At 39.1% G+C, this 21,097-nt stretch overlaps 1 protein-coding gene across 34 annotated transcripts in view; it reads right to left on the bottom strand.

Moving 5' to 3' along the window:
• The window catches only part of LOC130267280 (protocadherin gamma-A4-like), a 357,909-nt gene that overhangs the window by 54,504 nt on the left and 282,308 nt on the right, over positions 1 to 21,097 (bottom strand). The window contains exon 1 of one of the 34 annotated variants that reach the window (XM_056516796.1): positions 14,826 to 14,844. The exons of 31 other annotated variants lie outside the window; for them this stretch is intronic. In XM_056516796.1, the coding sequence (XP_056372771.1) occupies positions 14,826 to 14,828 (3 nt within the window). In that variant the 5' untranslated portion in view covers positions 14,829 to 14,844. Of the gene's footprint in view, positions 1 to 258; positions 309 to 5,121; positions 5,260 to 14,825; positions 14,845 to 21,097 lie in introns of those variants that run through there. 2 more of the 34 variants (XM_056516790.1, XM_056516786.1) reach the window with 2 other exon arrangements.

Raw genomic sequence — 21,097 nt, 5'->3', positions numbered from 1 at the left:
TCCCCACACAATGTCTCCCTGTCTATCCTGTCAGCAATGTATAGGTCTCCATTATCCAGGTTTATACTGAAATATTTGTCAGACAAATCAGACACAATGTGTAATTTCCTTCTGGTCAGATCCTTAACATCTAATTGTAGATCTTTTGTTAGATTCCCAACAATAGATCCTTTTCTTAATTCTTCATTAATGGAATAATGAATCTGACCAGAGACTGAATGACACAGCCAGGAAAATAAGATAGAAATGGTTACTTGCCATCTGAGTCCTTGCATTGCTTGTCCTTCCTGCAGTTGTAATCCAGTCATCCTTTTTCTCACCAGAAATATAATGGTAAAATCCTTGATATAATTATAATCCACCAAAATTAACAGCAAAACATAATCCTCCTTCTTTATCAGTCCTATACCAAGCACATCCTAGTCTGAAATGCTGTGTATTCCTTCTTGTAGTTGAACACTGTCTGCATCATGGAGGTGATTCTGGATTTACAGAATATTTTCCTTATTGGTGAACAGCGGCGCTCTGAGGCGTATATGGGGAACTACAGCATCCATGGCTTCATTGCTATCAGATATCATATAACACTTTGAGTATAATAGTATTATAAAACATTATATGAAACTATTAATAAATGAATATGTATGTATATTATTTAAAATTCTGTGATGTTTATTTTTGTAATATGCTTAGCTTTGTGGATAACATAAAAAAGACATACTTACCTTCCCACTCCCCTGCCACTGCTGTTCTCCTGTAACAGATCCTGTTGCACAGTACTTCTTTTGTTTGGGGTTGGTGCACGCACTACCTACTCGGCAAATCAGTGTGTTATCCACCAGGCTGAGCACATTTGAAAAGAAAAATACAACTTGGAATACCTCTTTATATAGTAACATATCCCCAATCTTCTTCTGCCCCTGTCAGCAATGATTGAGAGGATAGATGTATACATGCAGATACACAGTAGCCTGTCAGTCCTTACAAAGGGGGAGGGAAGGGGGGGGGGGGTAGAGGAAACATTGCCTAATGAGTATAGCAGACTCATACCTATGAATGTAATCATTATTTAATAGGTCTATTTAGTCAAAGAATAGAATTTTTTTTTTGGGTTTACATCAAAAAGTATAGGACACTGACCGATCAGCTGTTTTCCAGCCCATTTAAAAAATGAGACATCCTACAGGAAATGGAAGGACAAAAAACTAAACAAAAAAACATTCACCACTCCTCTCACTCTTGGTCCTGTACTCCTATAGCAGACTATTCAACAGAAGTACCCTAGTGGCCTCATTGTACACTGTGTATGGGTGCTGTAGCCAGTCAATGGCCTTAGTGGTGACATGTACCTCCTCTCGCAGTTTGCAAGTGTCTTCTGAGGCCAATGTTTGGCTGTAGTGCCTATGTGTAGTGTACAGTGATCTTATCAGGGCACTTCCACTGGACAGTTCGTTGTTGTGGCACAAGACTGTGTTTTTTTTGTCCTTTCTTTCCCTTTTGGAAGGCAAAAAAATATTCATATCTTCTGTGTTTTGATTATATTCATTTTATAGCTCTGAAAAATGTTTCCATCCCAAATCCAGGAGTCCTGGATAAAGCCCCGCTCGGGCGAAACTCGTCGGAGGTGTGGTGGGTGACTGGGGAACTTACAGGGGGGCTCCTACATTTTACTTTATGTATCAGCAGGTCCACTTCATGGCCCATAATGGCCGGCTCTGACCCTTCTTATTAAACGTACCTTTTACCTTATCTGTATCAGCAGTTCAGCAGTTCACATTGCTAAACACTTTCAATATATTACTACATCTTTGCACACTTGTGCTGCTACACACTTTTGCTGCCAGAGATTCCTGCACCTTATATGAATATACACGTATGTGTTTATCTACTTACCTGTATACCTTTGTTGCATGAATTTTCTACTGGACCTAGGACCTAGGCTGCTGCTTTTTTCTCCCCTCTCTCCACAGTCCCCCACCTATTTCTCTGTGTCCATGCCACTTGTGTGTTTTTAAACCTTTTTCATTTTTTGTGTATTTGTGTTAAATTTGCTATAATAAATAAAATATACAGTGACCCCCTGATCTACGATGGCCCCGACATATGATAATTTCAACATATGATGGCCTCTCAGAGGCCATCGCATGCTGAAGGCAGCATCAACATACAATGCTTTTGTATGTTGGGGCCATCGCATATACGGCTATCCGACAGCGAAGACTGCTTCAGCTGCTACAAGATAGCCGTTTAAGGTGCCCCGTGTACTCTGGTGATGATCATCTCACATCATGCAGCCATACTGCACTCTCTGCTAATGAAGACAAATTCTACTACATATCATTTCTCTTGTCTCCTCCTAGCCAGAATTTTGGTGCAATACCTAATGCCACAAAGCTCACAAACACATCAGACTCTGTGTAAGTCTATGCAATTGCTTTATATCTCTTCCTGTATGCTGATGTCTGGGCAATCATGTCCATTCATTTAGTACAATACCACTATAACGTTCTGAAATGATACTTAGTGACCGAACATGAAGTAACAGTGCTTTGCAATGTAAAATTTACAATTAAATACAATTTTGAAAATTTCCCAGGCCACTTAAATATAAGTATATCTGGAAATGACAAAGATTTTAGGTTATGTTATGTTTTGTTATAAAAGAAGCAAACATAATGAAAGGATGCTAAGATCACATTGCTCGAAATCCAGTTAAAAAAATAACTCTTTACGAAAATCATGAAACATACCTGAGAGGACAGATTTTCTACAGGTGGACAGTTCTTTAATGTTTCATTTCCAATCCCTGAGTCATCAGCATCTATTAGACTATCCACAGGAACATTATGCTGAGGTTTAAGGAAAGAAAATTCCCTCTTACTTGGATCCAGTGTTACACAAACATCATAGGAATATGGCAGAGGTAATGTTCCATTATTGAATAGTGAGGTAAATCTGGGATCAACCTGTGGATATAGACTTGTACTCATGGATCCAAATGAAGAAGATTTGGACTCTTTGTATTTGGAGACAACAGCAATAATCACAGTCAATATAAAAAGAAAGGAGATCAATGCCAAGGCTATTACCAAGTAGAATTGTAGGTTGGACTGAGATTCTTCTTTGTTAGACTGACTGCTCAGCTCCGGAAGGACCTGATGGAAATGATCAGCGATCACCATGTTTATAGTGACTGAAGCTGAGCGGGAGGGAATCCCATTGTCTTTTACTAGAACCACAACTCCATGTTTCATGATGTCTCTTTCTTGAAACCCACGAGATGTTCTGATCTCCCCTGTTTGCTGGTCAATGGTGAAGAGTGATGGTTCTGAAGATTGTAAAAAGTAAGACAACCAGGCATTGTGTCCAGAGTCAGCATCCACTGCCACCACTTTAGATACTAAAGAGCCTTGTTCAGAGGTCCAAGGAACCATCTCAAATGTTGAGCTGTCGCCATCTGGTGATGGGTACAGAATGACTGGTGAGTTGTCATTCTGGTCTACTATATATATTCTTAGTGTTGTACTGCTGTTCAGAGATGGAGATCCATTGTCTCTGGCTAAGATTTGAATATTAAATTCTTTATGTTTCTCATAATCAAATGATCGCTGAGCATAGATGACCCCAGTTACTGGATTCATGGAGATGAAGGAAGACATGGGATCTTCAACATCGCTTCTAGATATTATAGAATATGTTATCTTAGCATTGTCTTCACTGTCCATGTCTCTTGCTTGAACACTAAATATTGAAGCTCCTGGTGAATTATTTTCTGGTATAAATGCAGTGTAAACTGATTTCTCAAACACTGGAGCATTGTCATTGATATCTGATATGTCGAGTCTAATAACTTTTCTAGAAGTCATTTCAGGAGAACCTTTGTCGAAGGCTTGTATTGTAATATTGTAAGATGATTGTTTTTCTCTATCTAGATTACTTTTTGTAACAATTTTAAAGAAGCTACTTGATGATATTAACTGAAATGGTAAATCACCTTCTATTATACATTGGACCTCACCATTTTCTTCTGAGTCAGGATCATGAATCTGAATCAGAGCCACCACAGTTCCAGGAACAGAATCCTCAGGAATTAGTGATGGTAATGAAGTTATAGATATCTCTGGAGCATTGTCATTTTCATCTATGATTTCTATTATAACCTTGGCTTTGGCTGCTAGGCCTCCTCCATCTTCTGCTTGCACTGAAATTTCATAAAACCTTGACACTTCATAATCTAAATTTCCTTTTGTTTTAATCTCTCCATTTCTAGGATTAATAATAAAAGTCTGTACTATGTCAGTTACTGTGGTTCTAAATGAGTAAGTGATCTGTGCATTGACACCTTCATCTTCATCACTTGCACTGACCTGCAGAATTGTTGAATTCACTGGTATATTTTCCCTAACACTTACTTTATATACATCCTGTGTAAATACTGGAGAATTATCATTGAAGTCAGTAACAATTATATTTATTATGGCAGTGCCTGTCTGTACAGGATTTCCCCCATCAGAAGCTGTTAGAATGAGTTGATACTTGTCTTGTGTCTCTCGGTCTAGAGGTTTCTCTAGTATAAGCTCTGGAAATACACTGCCATCAGTGCTGACCTTCTCTTCAAGAACAAAATAATGATTTGTACTGAGTCTGTAGCTTATAAGAGAATTAATTCCTATATCTAGATCTTCTGCATTCTGTAAAAGAAATCTTCTTCCTGGGGAGGTGAATTCACTCATTTCTATTGTAACTATATCGAGAATAAATTTAGGAAGATTGTCATTTATATCCTGAATATCAATCTTAACATGAAAGACATTTAGAGGATTTTCCACCACAGCATCAAAAGTAAGAACACAGTCATCTGCAGCTCTACACAATGTATCCCTGTCTATCCTATCTGCGATATATAGGTTTCCATTATCCAGATTTATATAGAAATATTTCTCAGAGACTTTAGACACAATCTGCAATCTCCTTCTGGACAGATTCTTAACATCTAATTGTAGATCCTTTGCTAGATTCCCAACAATAGATCCTTTTCTTAATTCTTCATTAATGGAATAATGAATCTGACCAGAGACTGAATGACACAGCCAGGAAAATAAGAAGGGAAATATTACTTGCCATCTGAGTCCTTGCATTGCTTGTCCTTCTTGTATTTGTAATCCAGTCATCCTTCTTCTTGCAATAAATATAATGGTAAAATTCCTTTCTGTGTTTATAATCCACTTATATATAGCACAATCATCTGGATCCTCTTCTTTCTGAGACCTATACCCAACACATCCTAGTCAGAAATGCTGTGTATTCCTTCTTGCAATTGAACACTATCTACATCATGGAGGTTATTCTGGATTTGCAGAATATTTTCCTTATTGGTGAACAGCGGCGCTCTGAGGCGATTATGGGGAACTGCAAGATTGGTGACTGGTTCTAACAGGCACCAATATTTAAGTACACATACACTTTAAACCATTAACTAATAAACTATAGTAAAATCTGGTATAATTCAAAAATTACCGTAAATGTAATATTTTTAGTTTGAAATCTGTATCCAGTACTTGGTAGGATCTACTGTAATGAAGAACAGGTAAGACTATACCTATGGCGGAACTGAATATTTATTCAGGCTCAGTAAAATGATTATTACTAAAAACAGAATTACCATCATAATGACATTTTGAAAGGTCTGTGAGAATGATAAAATCTAGTGTCAAAACTTTTTCCCTTGTAATGTTAAAGAGTTATGTCACAATGATTTGCTCAAAATAATATAGTTATTGTAAATAACCATATCTGTTGATGTTCAGTCACAGAATATGCCCTCTGACAAAGCGCCGGAGGGCGTGATACGGACTGTGGCCAGCGTCTGAAAACTCCCCCATCTCTCCCGCGACAGTTCTGACGGACCGAAGATAATCGGTGCTGGAATTTCTGAACGGCGACCGACCCCGGGTGAGTGCGCTCTGATTCTTTGGATGTATTGTATGGAAAGCTGTTTTTCTAATAGAGCAGCACCACCCCTAGGACTATACAGTCGACCCTCATGCCATAGACTCTATGTGGTGTATACATATAAAGGACTATTGGACGTTCCTGTGTCCGCACAACCAGAAGAATATATAGCTGTGATACTTCTAGCAGTGCCGGTGACTTCATTTCTTTGCACAAATAAATAAAGTTTATTCAAAAGCATCATCAGTAAAGATAAGCAAAATAAGTAGTTTTCCACTTTGGACAAAGGGTTCTCTGACACTAAGCTAATGATGGATTGTCCTGTTTTTGGAACCCCACCAATCGGCTCTAATATGTGGAGGAATTAAGAAATTGTTTAATTCCCTGCACAGCCACCACTTGAGAAATGACATATTACACAGTTCCCTTATAGCCAATTCTGATCCTAACCATGCCACGTAACTAGCATAGGCGTGCACAGCCTATTGCATTAGGGTGTGCACCCTAAAGCACAAACTCACGCTGTGCGCATGCATATATTATATATATATATATATATATATATATATATATATACACACACACACACACACACACAAATACACTCTTGCTTGCATGCACACATACATAAACATAAAAGTCCCCGCACATTAGTTTGGCAGTATAGTTCCCCCACATTAGGTTGGCAGTATAGTTCCCCCACATTAGGTTGGCAGTTTAGTTCCCCCACATTAGGTGCAGTATAGTTCCCCCAAATTAGTTTGCCAGTACAGTTCCCCCACATTAGGTTGCCAGTACAGTTCCCCATATTAGGTGCAGTGCAGTTCCCCCACATTAGGTGCAGTGCAGTTCCCCCACATTAGGTGCAGTACAGTTCCCCCACATTAGGTGCAGTACAGTTCCCCCACATTAGGTGCAGTACAGTTCCCCCACATTAGGCGCAGTACAGTTCCCCCACATTAGGTGCAGTGCAGTTCCCCCACATTAGGTGCAGTACAGTTCCCCCACATTAGGTGCAGTACAGTTCCCCCACATTAGGTGCAGTGCAGTTCCCCCACATTAGGTGCAGTGCAGTTCCCCCACATTAGGTGCAGTGCAGTTCCCCCCACATTAGGTGCAGTGCAGTTCCCCCACATTAGGTGCAGTACAGTTCCCCCACATTAGGTGCAGTACAGTTCCCCCACATTAGGTGCAGTACAGTTCCCCCACATTAGGTGCAGCACAGTTCCCCCACATTAGGTGCAGTATAGTTCCCCCACATTAGGTGCAGTACAGTTCCCCCACATTAGGTGCAGTACAGTTCCCCCACATTAGGTGCTGTATAGTTCCCCCACATTAGGTGCAGTATAGTTCCCCACATTAGGTGCAGTATAGTTCCCTCCACATTAGGTGCAGTATAGTTCCCCCACATTAGGTGCAGTATAGTTCCCCCACATTAGGTGCAGTATAGTTCCCCCACATTAGGTGCAGTATAGCTCCCCACATTAGGTGCAGTATAGTTTCCCCACATTAGGTGCAATACAGTTCCCCCACATTAGGTGCAGTACAGTTCCCCACTTTAGGTGTAGTACAGTTCCCCCACATTAGGTGCAGTATAGCTCCCCACATTAGGTGCAGTATTGTTCCCCCACACATCAGACATACATATTACACACACCATACATACATATTACACACACCATATATACATAATACACACCATACATACATAATACACACCACACATACATACATATTACACACACCATAGATACATATTACACACACCATACATACATATTACACACACCATACATATTATACACACCATACATACATATTACACACACCATACATACATATTACACACACCATACATACATATTACACACACCATACATACCTATTACACACACCATACATACATATTACACACACCATACATACATACATACATATTACACACATCATACATACATATTACACATCATACATACATATTACACATCATACATACATATTACACACACCATACTTACATATTACACACACCATACATACATATTACACACATCATACTTACATAACTCCTATGTAAGCCATCTTAAAGGGGTTTTCCATCATAAGGTGATTTTAGTAAATACCTGCCAGACCATCCTTTTGTTAACTGGGCATTTCCTGTTGGAGTTTGGTCTCTTAAACTACACATCTCATAGTTCCATGCTTTAAAGTGTGAAGTTACATTCCTCCCTCCCACACATCAGCCACCACCCCCCCCCCCCCCCCCATTGCAGCACAAATGAGCTACATCCATTCAAAAGACATGGAAGGACATTTATCAAGCTCCGTAGTAATATTTTTTTGCATAAACTTGCATGCAGCAACTTTTTGATTTTTGCTTATCCCAACGCACATTTCTGAAATCTGTTCACGTAGTAATTTTTTTTTTTTACTTTGCAGTGGCCATGTGTTAATCAAATGTACTTTGCAGTGGCCATGTGTTAATCAAATGTCACTATTTATGAAGAAAAAAAAGTTGCATTTCCGTTTAAAAGTTGCATATGTATTCCAGGTCCAACCTGGTTATAGAAAGTGCATACTTTAATTAACACCCCCTGCTGTGCTAGCTATATACATTGCCCCCCGCTGCGCTAGCTATATATATTGCCTCCCGCTGCACTAGCTATATATGTTGCCCTACGCTGCGCTAGCTATATTGCCCCCGCAGTGCTTACATATGTCCCCCTCAGCGAGCGCATCCATATGTCCCTCGCAACACTATCTGTAAAGTTTTTTATACTGTATTTTTTTACTTTGCAGTAGTCATATATTTATCAAATGCGATAGTCACTATTTATGAAGAAAAAAAGTTGCATCTCTGTTTAAAAGTTGCATATGTATTTCAGGTCCAATCTGGCTTACAGAAAGTGCATATGTCTGCAGAATAGGAAATTAACACCCACTTTAATGAACATTCCCTGCTACCTATATATATTGCCCCCCCACGGCGCTACCTATATGTATTGCCCCCCACTGTGCTACCTATATATATTGAACTCCGCTGCGCTACCTATATATATTGCCCCCCTTCTGCTCTAGCTATATCAGAAGTAATGACGGATAGCATAAACCGGGGGCAAACGGATGTCATTGAAGGCCATCTGTGGCCGAAAATAACTTAACCCCTATTCACAGGATAGGGGATGTGCTTAATCAAGGGGGGGTCCAACCGCTGGGACCCCCCGCGATCTCCTGCATGGGGCCGCGGCACTGCCGCAGCTCTCCCATTCAGGAGGCATGCCGGCCGCAGCATGACATTGTGGCTGACACCTCTTCCATGTAGTTCTATGGGAGAGGTGGGGAGGCAGCGTTCGTGCCTCCCCGCCTTTCCCATAGAACTGTATGGGGAGGGGGCGTACCGTCGACCTCTCTAGGTCGACGCTACGCGCATTAGCACTCTCACTGAGAGCTTATGCGGGGGCCCCATTCAGGAAATCACGGGGGTCCCAGCGGTTGGACCCACCCCCGCTATCAAACACTTATACCGTATCCTGTGGATAGGGAATAAGTGTTGTAACCCTGCAGATGTCCTTTAAATCTTACGGTCTGGTCTCCAGTCCCATTCCCCACCCCAACCCACCATTCTATAATACCATTTAGAGACCCCCCTCCTTCATTTCCCTGCGTGCGCTGGCCACAGAGAGCTGCCTGTACCTCTTCACTGTAGGCAGCTTCTCACAGCAATGTGTTGGCTTCGGCGGGCTTTCTAGAGAGGGGCTCCTTCAGTGACGTGTGACATTCTCCTGCGAGGTCCCTCGGCACAAGAGGACGTCACTCGTCACCACCGCAGCTTACTTATTTAAAGTGGCCGTGGCGCGGGCTTCCTACAGAGGTAATGTCTGGCCACGGCCCGGCCAGGGGCAGGCGCAGGGTGGCCCTCAATATAAAATACCTGCCGTTGGCATGGCCGATATTTGTGTTGAGAACTTACCGGCAGCAGGTTGAAAATACTGGCTGGGTGGCAACCCTAAACACACACACATTCACACACACATTCAGACACACACATTCACACACTCTACTGCAGGATCTTACAAAAACCAAAATTAGCTAGCCCAGCAAACAGCTTACTGTTCGGGCACTGTGCGAGCCGCAGTGACATGATTGCTTCTGGTAATAAAGGGTTGATAAAGAAATTCGGCTATTAACATAAGGGAAAACTTTTTTGCTTCAAAAAATGCTTTTGTAAGCGGGTTTCCCAGTTTTTACTTACGTGCCATTTATTTATCAAGGTTGTGTGACTATTTGATAAATAGGTCGCACATAAGAGAAAGTAAGTTAAAAAAAATTGTCATATAAAATCCAAAAAGGATGTTAAATCTCCTTCCCAGTGTTTTCTAATCAAGGTGCCTACAGCTGTTACAAATTAATCTCTCCCACCCAGCGGTCGTTCCACCCATTGAAGCAGGACTGGCTTCCTTTGCACAACTGACTAATGACGTCAGGTCTCGATGCACTGCAACCTGGGAATTCCCGAGACATGAGTAATTTTGTATGAGTAAATATTGGGGCGAAAATTACATAAGAATTGTGAGACCACTGTCACACACAGGTAAAGACACTATAATATGAACTACACTAACTTTACAGCCCCTGCAACATAGTCAAGTAAAAAAAAAATCCTGGAATACCCTTTAAATAAGCATCATTAGTTTAAGCATATGATAGACTGATATGATCATAAACCAATCATTTCTTTTCTCTTTTTCGTCCCATGTTTAGAACACAAATGGTGGTCTTATGACTGCAGACAGTCTTCCAGTCAGAGTCACATTGGCTCTTCAGAGTACCTCAAAGTCATCTGGTGGGTACAGGCTTTAACAAAATATTATACCCCAAGGGTCCAGAAGGAGTCAACCCTAGTTTGGGTACATTCACAGCATGATTCTTTAATATGGTGAGCAAATCTGATTAGGAGATGTGAAAAACGGGGGCGCCCGTATCCCAGCTGGACCCAGACCACATCTCATTCATTTGAATGAACCGACTGGAGCCAGATAGTGACTCCGGTTGGCTCATTTTTGCCCCGTATCCGGTTTGTGACTGTAGTGAAAACTGTAGTATACCACGGTTTTCAGTCCGGTGACAAAGTCAGATTGAAGAATCGTGTAGTGAATGTACCCTCAAAGCTGGTTTTAAAGCTACATGGTTACAATATGTGTTTAGTTCAGCACACACACATATATATTAGCCAATGTCCAGAGCAAGATGGGTTCTGTAGGATATGCATCAATATATTAAGTATTTGACAAGAAACTATAACTACAATGTCGAAATTCTACTAGTGCAGATCATTTGACAAACATATATTGCTGATAAAAAAACATGCAATAAAAAAAAGCTAACAGTGATACATAATTCTACTCCCAATCTTCTCCCATTCCAATATTGTAATTCTCTACAGATTTCTTAATGTTATGCTTAAAATTGTTTACATTTATTTTCTGACATGTAACGTTACATTACTGTCAAAAATATACAGATAAAAGCAGCTACAATATCTGATTCAGGTCAGGTACTGCAGCTAACCCTATAATTCTGGTACTTCCCATAATACATAGATACCAGGCAGGGCATAACTATAGGGGGTGCAGAGGGCGTGGTTGCACTTGAGATCAGGAGCCTGAGGGGGCTTATAAGATTTTTCTATCTAAAATGAGAAGACCAGTACTATAAATAAAACATTATGGTTGGGGAACCTGTTACAGAGCTTATATTAAGGACAAGCTTTTTTTTTTTTCCTCTGATGAAAGGTACAGTAAAGTGACCATAGGGTTACAACATGCATTTCTTTCTGCTGATCACTGACGTTTGTTAAGGCCACTGTTATTTTCTGGAAAACACTTTTAGTACTAATGAAGAACACAAAATGACATGTAAATGCTGATGGGATAAATGTTTTATTTTTTTTACGTAAATCACAGCTCTGTAGTACTGTTAGGTGGGCATAGTCATGAAAGGCTTGGGCTTTGTTCACATTACGTTCATTAGTTATAAAAGCCTTAATGCACATGCCGAATGTTTCAGGAACTCTCCCTGATCCTTAAGCATATCCTGGGATATATATATATATATATATATATATATATATATATAAACTTTTTTTTTTTACTGCATACTCTGGTTAGATCTCCTAGAGAGGCATGCAGTAGAAATTTTGTACTGTCTACTGTAGGGAAGATGGTGAATATAATAAAATAATTTCATTTACAGCTGAATAATTGATATAAGTAGCCAATCAAGAGTTCCATGAAATACAAAATTTACAATTTTAAAGAAATGTTCCCACTATTACAAGTGGTGACATTTCTCTGGGATATGCCATCACTTGTTGATTGATGGGACCTCCATCCACACCACAACCAATCTTTAGAAAGAAGAGGTTGAAATTCACTTAGGCTCGTTCTGAGGAGACATGTTTAATTTTCTAGATAATTAAATTAATAAGCATTCAATGTACCTGAGATGTAAAATGTTCAGCAGGTGGACAATTCTTTAAAGTTTCATTTCCAATCCCTGAATCATCGGCATCAATAAGACTATCCACAGGAACATTGTGCTGAGGTTTAAGGAAAGAAAATTCCTGCTCACTTGGATCCAGAGTCACACAAACATCATAGGAATATGGCAGAGGTAATGTTCCATTGTTGAATATTGAGGTAAATCTGGGATCAACCTGAGGATATAGATTTGTACTCATGGATCCAAATGAAGTAGATTTGGACTCTTTGTATTTGGACACAACTGCGATAATCACAGTCAACATGAAGAGAAAGGAGATCAACGCCAAGGCTATTACCAAGTAGAATTGTAGGTTGGAGGGAGATTCCTCTTTGTTAGACTGACTGCTCAGCTCAGGAAGGACCTGATGGAAATGATCAGTGATCACCATGTTTATAGTGACTGAAGCTGAGCGGGAGGGAATCCCATTGTCTTTTACTAGAACCACAATTCCATGTTTCATGATGTCTCTTTCTTGAAATACACGAGATGTCCTGATCTCCCCTGTTTGATGGTCAATGGTGAAGAGTGATGGTTCTGTAGATTGTAAAAAGTAAGACAACCAGGCATTGTGTCCAGAGTCAGCATCCACTGCCACCACTTTAGATACTAAAGAGCCTTGATCAGAGGTCCAAGGAACCATCTCAAATGTTAAGCTACCGACCTCTGGTGTTGGGTACAGAATGACTGGTGAATTATCATTCTGGTCTACTATACATATTCTTAGTGTTGTACTGCTGTTCAGAGGTGGAGATCCATTGTCTATGGCAAAAATTTGAATATTAAATTCTTTATGCTTCTCATAATCAAATGATCGCTGAGCATAGATGACCCCAGTCACTGGATTCATGGAAATATAAGAAGATGGGGGATCTTCTCCATTACTTCTAGACAGTATAGAATATGTTATCTTAGCATTGTCTTCACTGTCCAAATCTCTTGCTTGAACAGTAAATATTGAAGCTCCTGGTGAATTATTTTCTGGTACAAATGCAGTATAACCTGATTTCTCAAACCCTGGTGCATTGTCATTAACATCTGACACATGTAGTGTAATAACTTTCTTAGACGTCATTTGAGGAGACCCTTTGTCTGAGGCTTGTATTGTGATGTTGTATGATGATGTTATTTCTCTGTCTAGACTACTTTTTGTAGCAATTTTATAAAAATTACTTGCTGATGATATTAGCTCGAATGGTAAATCACCCTTTATTATACATTGGACCTCCCCATTTTCTCCCGAGTCAGGATCATGAACTTGAATCAGCGCAACCACAGTTCCAGGAACAGAATCCTCAGGAATTAGATCTGATGATGAGGTTATAGATATCTCAGGAGCATTATCATTTTCATCTGTGATTTCTATTAAAACCTTGACGTTGGCTGCTAAGCCTCCTCCATCTTCAGCTTGCACTGAAATTTCATAAAACTTTGACACTTCATAATCTAAATATCCTTTTGTTTCAATATATCCATTTTTGGGATTAATAATAAAAGTCTGAAGAATATTTTTTGCTGTGGTTCTAATAGAGTAAGTGATCTGTGCATTGACACCTTCATCTTCATCACTTGCACTGACCTGCAGAATTGTTGAATTCACTGGTATATTTTCCCTAACACTTACTTTATATACATCCTGTGTAAATACTGGAGAATTATCATTGATATCATTGATGATGATATTTATTATGGTAGTGCCTGTCTGTACAGGATTTCCACCATCAAAAGCTGTTAGAATGAGTTGATGCTTGTCTTGTGTCTCTCGGTCTAGAGGTTTCTCTAGTATAAGCTCTGGAAATACACTGCCATCAGTGCTGACCTTCTCTCCAAGAGCAAAATATTGGTTTGCACTGAGTCTGTAGCTTATAAGAGAATTAATTCCTATGTCTGGATCTTCTGCATTATGTAAAAGAAATCTTCTTCCTGGGGAGGTTAATTCACTCATTTCTATTCTAATTGTGTCAATGATAAATGTAGGAGAATTGTCATTTACATCCTGAATGTCAATCTTAACATTGAAGACATTTAGAGGATTTTCCACCACAGCATCAAATGTAAGAACACAATTATTTGTATCTGTACACAATGTCTCCCTGTCTATCCTATCAGCAATGTATAGGTCTCCATTATCCAGGTTTATGCTGAAATATTTCTCAGATATTTTAGACACAATCTGCAATTTCCTTCTGGACAGATCCTTAACATCTAATTGTAGATCTTTTGCTAGATTCCCAACAATAGATCCTTTTCTTAATTCTTCATTAATGGAATAATCAATCTGACCAGAGACTGAATGACACAGCCAGAAAAATAAGATAGAAATGGTTACTTGCCATCTGAGTCCTTGCATTGCTTGTGTTTCTTGCAGTTGTAATCCAGCCATCTTCCTTGTCAACACAAATATAATGGTAAAATCCTTGAAATTATTATAATCCACTGAAATTAACAGAAGAAGAAAAGTCTCTTCTTTATGAGTCCTGTACCCAGCACATCCTGCTATGAAATGCTGTGTATTATTTCCCACAGTTGAACACTGTCTCTGCATCATGGAGGTGATTCTGGATTTACAGAAAATTCTCCTTACTGGTGAACAGCGGCGCTCTGAGGCGTATATGGGGAACTACAGCATCAGTGACTAAGGTTCATTTCTACCAGATACCAATTACAAAGTCTATTTTTTTCTGGAGGGGCTTTTATAGTAGAAGCTTCAATATTTTTAAGTAAATATGTCTACAAGATTAATATTTTCTTAAAAACAAATTAGAATGTAAGTAACACACACACACACACACACACATATATATATATATATATGTGTGTGTCTGTGTGTGTGTGTGTATATATATATATATATATATATATGTATATATTTATTATAAAATATCTTATCATCAATATAAACCAATACTGTATAATGTAATTGATATAATAATATAATCTCTATTCTACAAATAAAATTAACACTAGCTATCTCTCTTTCTATGATTGTTGATCTTAGGTTAATCTTATATAATCTTTCTATAAATGACTGATCTTAAAAGCAAAACTATTTTACTAGGTATAGTTCACTTTATTGTAATATAATTTCTAAAACTGGTTTAAAATAAAAATACAACAAATTAAATTATAAGTTAAACGGTACACACTATAAATAACATAATATATTAGAAAATTATATTATGTTATGACCTTTGAAGACATATTATGACCTTTAACCCCTTAAGGACAAGCTCATTTTGACCTTAAGGACCAGGCCAATTTTACTTTAGCGTTTTTGTTTTTTCACCTTCTAAAATCCATAACTTTTATATTTTTATCCACAGACCCATATGTGGGCTTGTTTTTTGCGTGACCAATTGTACTTTGTAATTACACCGCTCACTTTATCATAAAATGTACGGTGAACCCCGAAAATAACTTTTTTTCTACGTTTACGCCGTTCACCATATGGGATCATTAACATTATATTTTGATAGTTCAGACATTTACGCTTGTGGTGATACCAAATATGTTTTTAACTTTTTTTTTTTTTTACTCTTTAGTCCCACAGGAAACTATCTATAGCAATCAGTTGATTGCTAATACTGTTCAGTGCTATGCATAGGCATAGCACTGATCAGTGTTATCGGCGATCTTCTGCTTCTTAGATCTTCCTACTGTTTATTTCCTCCTTTCCTCAGCTATGAATGACTTCCTGTATTGGTGACTGTGCTGTACGTGTAATAAACTCAATGGTGGAGATTATTAAGGTAGACCTTTAGCCAACCCCAACATTTTTTACTGCAGAATCATAAGAAAAAAAAACTTTTTACAGTTTCTTGATACTTCCTTCTGTTCCTGAGATATTAGGGTTCATAGTTTGTCTGACAATATGGACAATCAGTCAGATGCGCGTGAACCTCATTTTAAAGTGTACCTGTCATCAAACTATATTTTCTAAACTAACTCAGATTATATTCCCTAACTACTCCTAACAACCCCCCTGCCCTTAAAAAAATTTCTCAGCTTTAAAAAGCCCTGTATCATATCTTTGTCTTTCTTCCCATTGTGTGAGCTCCCATCAGGAGTAAGTGGGCGTTCTACAGCAGGCGCAACATCACTGAAGCCTGTGAGAGCTGTGCCTCGCCATGCCCCACACTCAATTCCTTAATTTGGTCTCCTGTCAGGCCGAGAGGAGACCAAATTAACGGTTTAACTTATGGCGGGGAACAGAACAGAGCCACCTAGTGGATGCTTTTTCAATCACATCAAAACATATAAAGGTTGAGAATTTTAATAGCAAGAAAATAGCTAAGTGTCTTATAATTACATAATGAACAATACGTGAATATCAGGTTATTGGTAGAATTATACAGTCAAGGGAGTATGTATTAGGCATACACGCCCCTCAATGTGAAACATTCACACCTCCTGCAATTCTTCCCATCACCCAATATTTACTCCCATTATTAAAATTAAGTTAATGCCCTTTTAACTAATTCCCTGAATTGTCAGACAAAATATAAACCAACATATCTCAGGAACGAGAGATGTTATAATGAAACTGTACCAACATGTGTGATCAGGACACCCTATGCTACTGCATATAATCTTTTTGTAGGGGGTAGTCCATAGGGCTTCTTTAAAGGGGTACTCCAGTGGAAAAGGTTTAAGTTTTTTTTTGTTTTTTTAATCAACTGGTGCCAGAAAGTTAAACAGATGTGTAAAATGCTTTTATTAAAATTTCTAAATCCTTCCAGTGCTTATTAGCGGCTGTATACTACAGAGGAAATTGTTTTATTTTTGGATTTCTTTTTTTAACCCCTTAACGACGCAGGACGTATATTTACGTCCTGCGCCGGCTCCCGCGATATGACCGCCGCTTCTAAAGTGAAACTGAAAGTATCCCGGCTGCTCAGTCGGGCTGTTCGGGACCGCCGCGGTGAAAATGCGGCGTCCCGAACAGCTGATCGGACACCGGGAGGGCCCTTACCTGCCTCCTCGGTGTCCGATCGACGAATGACTGCTCCATGCCTGAGATCCAGGCAGGAGCAGTCAAGCGCCGATAATGCTGATCACAGGCGTGTTAATACACGCCAGTGATCAGCATAGGAGATCAGTGTGTGCAGTGTTATAGGTCCCTATGGGACCTATAACACTGCAAAAAAAATGTTAAAAAAAAGTGTTAATAATGGTCATTTAACCCCTTCCCTAATAAAAGTTTGAATCACCCCCCTTTTCCCATAAAAAAAATAAAACAGTGTAAAAAATAAATAAAAATAAACATATGTGGTATCGCCGCGTGCGTAAATGTCCAAACTATAAAAATATATCATTAATTAAACCGCACGTTCAATGGCGTACACGCAAAAAAATTCCAAAGTCCAAAAAAGCGTATTTTGGTCACTTTTTATACCATTTAAAAAATGAATAAAAAGTGATCAAAAAGTTCGATCAAAACAAAAATCATACCGATAAAAACTTCAGATCACGGCGCAAAAAATGAGTCCTCATACCACCCTGTACGTGGAAAAATTAAAAAGTTATAGGGGTCAGAAGATGACATTTTTAAACGTATAAATTTTCCTGCATGTAGTTATGATTTTTTCCAGAAGTGCGACAAAATCAAACCTATATAAGTAGGGTATCATTTTAACCGTATGGACCTACAGAATAATGATAAGGTGTAATTTTTACCGAAATATGCACTGCGTAGAAACGGAAGCCCCCAAAAGTTACAAAATGGCGGTTTTTTTTTGATTTTGTCAAACAATGATTTTTTTTTCTGTTTCGCCGTGCATTTTTGGGTAAAATGACTAATGTCACTGCAAAGTAGAATTGGCGACGCAAACAATAAGCCATAATATGGATTTTTAGGTGGAAAATTGAAAGGGTTATGATTTTTAAAAGGTAAGGAGGAAAAAACGAAAGTGCAAAAACGGAAAAACCCTGAGTCCTTAAGGGGTTAAAGATTTTTTAATAGAAGTAATTTATAAATCTGTTTATCTTTCTGGCACCAGCTGATTTTTTATTAAAAAAAGGGGATAAGATGACTGATCGCGGGGGTCCCGCCGCTGGGGACCCACATGATCTTGCACGCCGCACCCCGTTTAAAATCAGTCCCCGGAGCATGTTGGATCCGGGTCTGATTACTGTTGAACAAGGGGCCCGATCAGGCATCTTATATCCTATCCTTTGGATAGGGGATAAGATGTCTAAGCACCGGAGTACCCCTTTAAAAAGTGGACAAGGCTTAGCCAGAAGGAACACAGCCTCAATAGCCTGTTGGCTTTATCTTGTGCTCCTTTTAATACATTTGCCATGTTTTGCTTCAGAGCACTTTTTTTTTAGACTAGTGTGTGAAGTGCTCTTCATGATGGATCCAACCCCGAATATCTCTGGACATCAGTTATGGGAGTTTGCTATACATACTACATGCTGAAAAATACCAGGTTCCTAGGAGAGATCTGACTCATGAATAGATGGATACATGATACCGCAGCACTGACAAATGTCAGCTGACTTCACAAAATCACAGCATTTACATTTCGTTTTTACACTACTGGTGCCCGATCCAGCTGGGGGAGGGGCAAACCGGGCTCTCCCATATCCCAGCCGGACCAGCGCTGAACTCCATTCACTTTAATCAGCCGACCGGAGTCAAACGGTGACTCCTGTCGGCTCATTTTTGACCCGTATCCAGTTTTGTGACCGGACCTAAAACCGTAGTGTAATATGGTTTTAGGTCTGGTCACAAAACTAGATACGGGTCAAAAATGAGCCGATCGGAGTCACCGTTTGATTCCGGTCGGCTCATTAAAGTGAATGGAGTTAAGCGCTGGTTCGGCTGGGGTACGGGAGAGCCCGGTTTGCCCCTTTCCCAGCCGGAGCCGATGTGATTGCAGCCTTAGGCTAGGTTTCCATGAAACAGAAGTGTATTCAAAAGGAATGGGGAATATAAAGGAAGGACTTACACTTCTCCTTCCTGCTGGATCCACTTTTAACTTTAGCCTGTAGTGGCAGTTTTAAAAAAAAATGCCAGAAAAAACCTGTGTAGAAAAGCTCTCTGTTCAATCTCTTTGTCACACACTAACCTAGTAATATAAATATAGCAGTATGATACCTTAATATAAATATGGTAGTGGGGCAGCCACATATAGGGGGAGATTTATCAAAACCTGTCCAGAGCAAAAGTTGTTGAGTTGCCCATAGCAACCAATCTGATTGGTTGCTATAGGCAACTCAGTAACTTTTTCTCTGGACAGGTTTTGTTAAATCTCCCCCTATATGTGGCTGCTCCCACTACCATACTTATATTAAGGTATCATACTGCTATATTTATATTACTAGGTTTATATTTATATTACTAAGTTCTTCTGAACTGTTTTCTAACATCAAGCCACTGATGCATTTTTTCCTCTTACATTATGATTTAATACACAATACTGCTATAGACCTGGAAGTTTAAAGCACATAAGTCACAAAGAAGGACAAGTGAAAATGTGGAAGGGAATGTATGATCAGAAATTGACGTTTTGTTTTAAATTACGTTTTTATGTTCAATTGGTACTGTTAAAAACGTTCTATATAATATAGATAATAACTCTATTCACATATTTGAAAACATGCTTTCTTGTCTCTGCAGCTGTTGCCTGTGTTTCTTTGTGCATAGACAAAATAGGATGGGAGGACAAGCAGGACTCTGTACACTAAGACAAGCAGGGCTCTGTACAGTGAGGACAATCAGGACTCTGTACACTAAGACTAGCAGGGCTCTGTACAGTGAGGACAAGCAGGGCTCTGTACAGTGAGGACAAGCAGGGCTCTGTGCAGTGAGGACAAGCAGGGCTCTGTGCACTGAGGCTCTGTGACACGCCCCTTACTCACATAGCAGGCTGATTAACAAGCCAGTAAGTAGCCTGTACAGAGCCTGTAAAACCCCCCACTAATAAACATCTGCAAAATTCCTATAAAACATTTCTGTGATCTATTAACAGCAAAATTTCTCTTATTAAACTGGTATGTATTTTCCCCTCAGATTCTTCTTACAGCATATCCTGATCTTTCCTTCTACTATTGACTAAACTGTCAATGTGCTTCTAGCACTCTGAGTTTATTTCCATATATTGCCACCTCACCACCTCACCACCAATATTTCATGCCTGCTCAGTTACATCTACAGTATAAATATTATTATTGCAGCTTGGTCATGGGATTACTAGTCTAACCAAAAATTTTCCCCCCAATGTGCAGACAGCGGGTCAGATCAGTGTATTATAAGAATGTCTTTGTTAAACCTCTGTCATTGTGACAATTCGTTTGTATTGTATTTCTAACAAATACATATACATTATATAGCTATTATGCTGTGGACAACCATATCACAGATGGTTTCTACGAAATGCATTTCCGCTAGTTATGAAGGGGACCAAAACACTGGCACCATTATAGTGCACTGTGCTCACTTTACAATAGTCAAAAAAGAATCATAGATTTTACTCATGGTAATATTATTTGATAGATTGGCACAACTAAAAAAAGAAAAAACAATAACCTTTTTTGAACCATAATAAATATATATAAAAAATTGTAAACAATATGACTAGATCAAATATTCTTGCCTAGT

Source organism: Hyla sarda, chromosome 4, assembly GCF_029499605.1.
Source record: "Hyla sarda isolate aHylSar1 chromosome 4, aHylSar1.hap1, whole genome shotgun sequence".
Taxonomy (NCBI): Eukaryota; Metazoa; Chordata; class Amphibia; order Anura; family Hylidae; genus Hyla; species Hyla sarda.
Note: the sequence above shows the minus strand (reverse complement) of the source record. Positions and strands in the feature narration are given on the sequence as shown.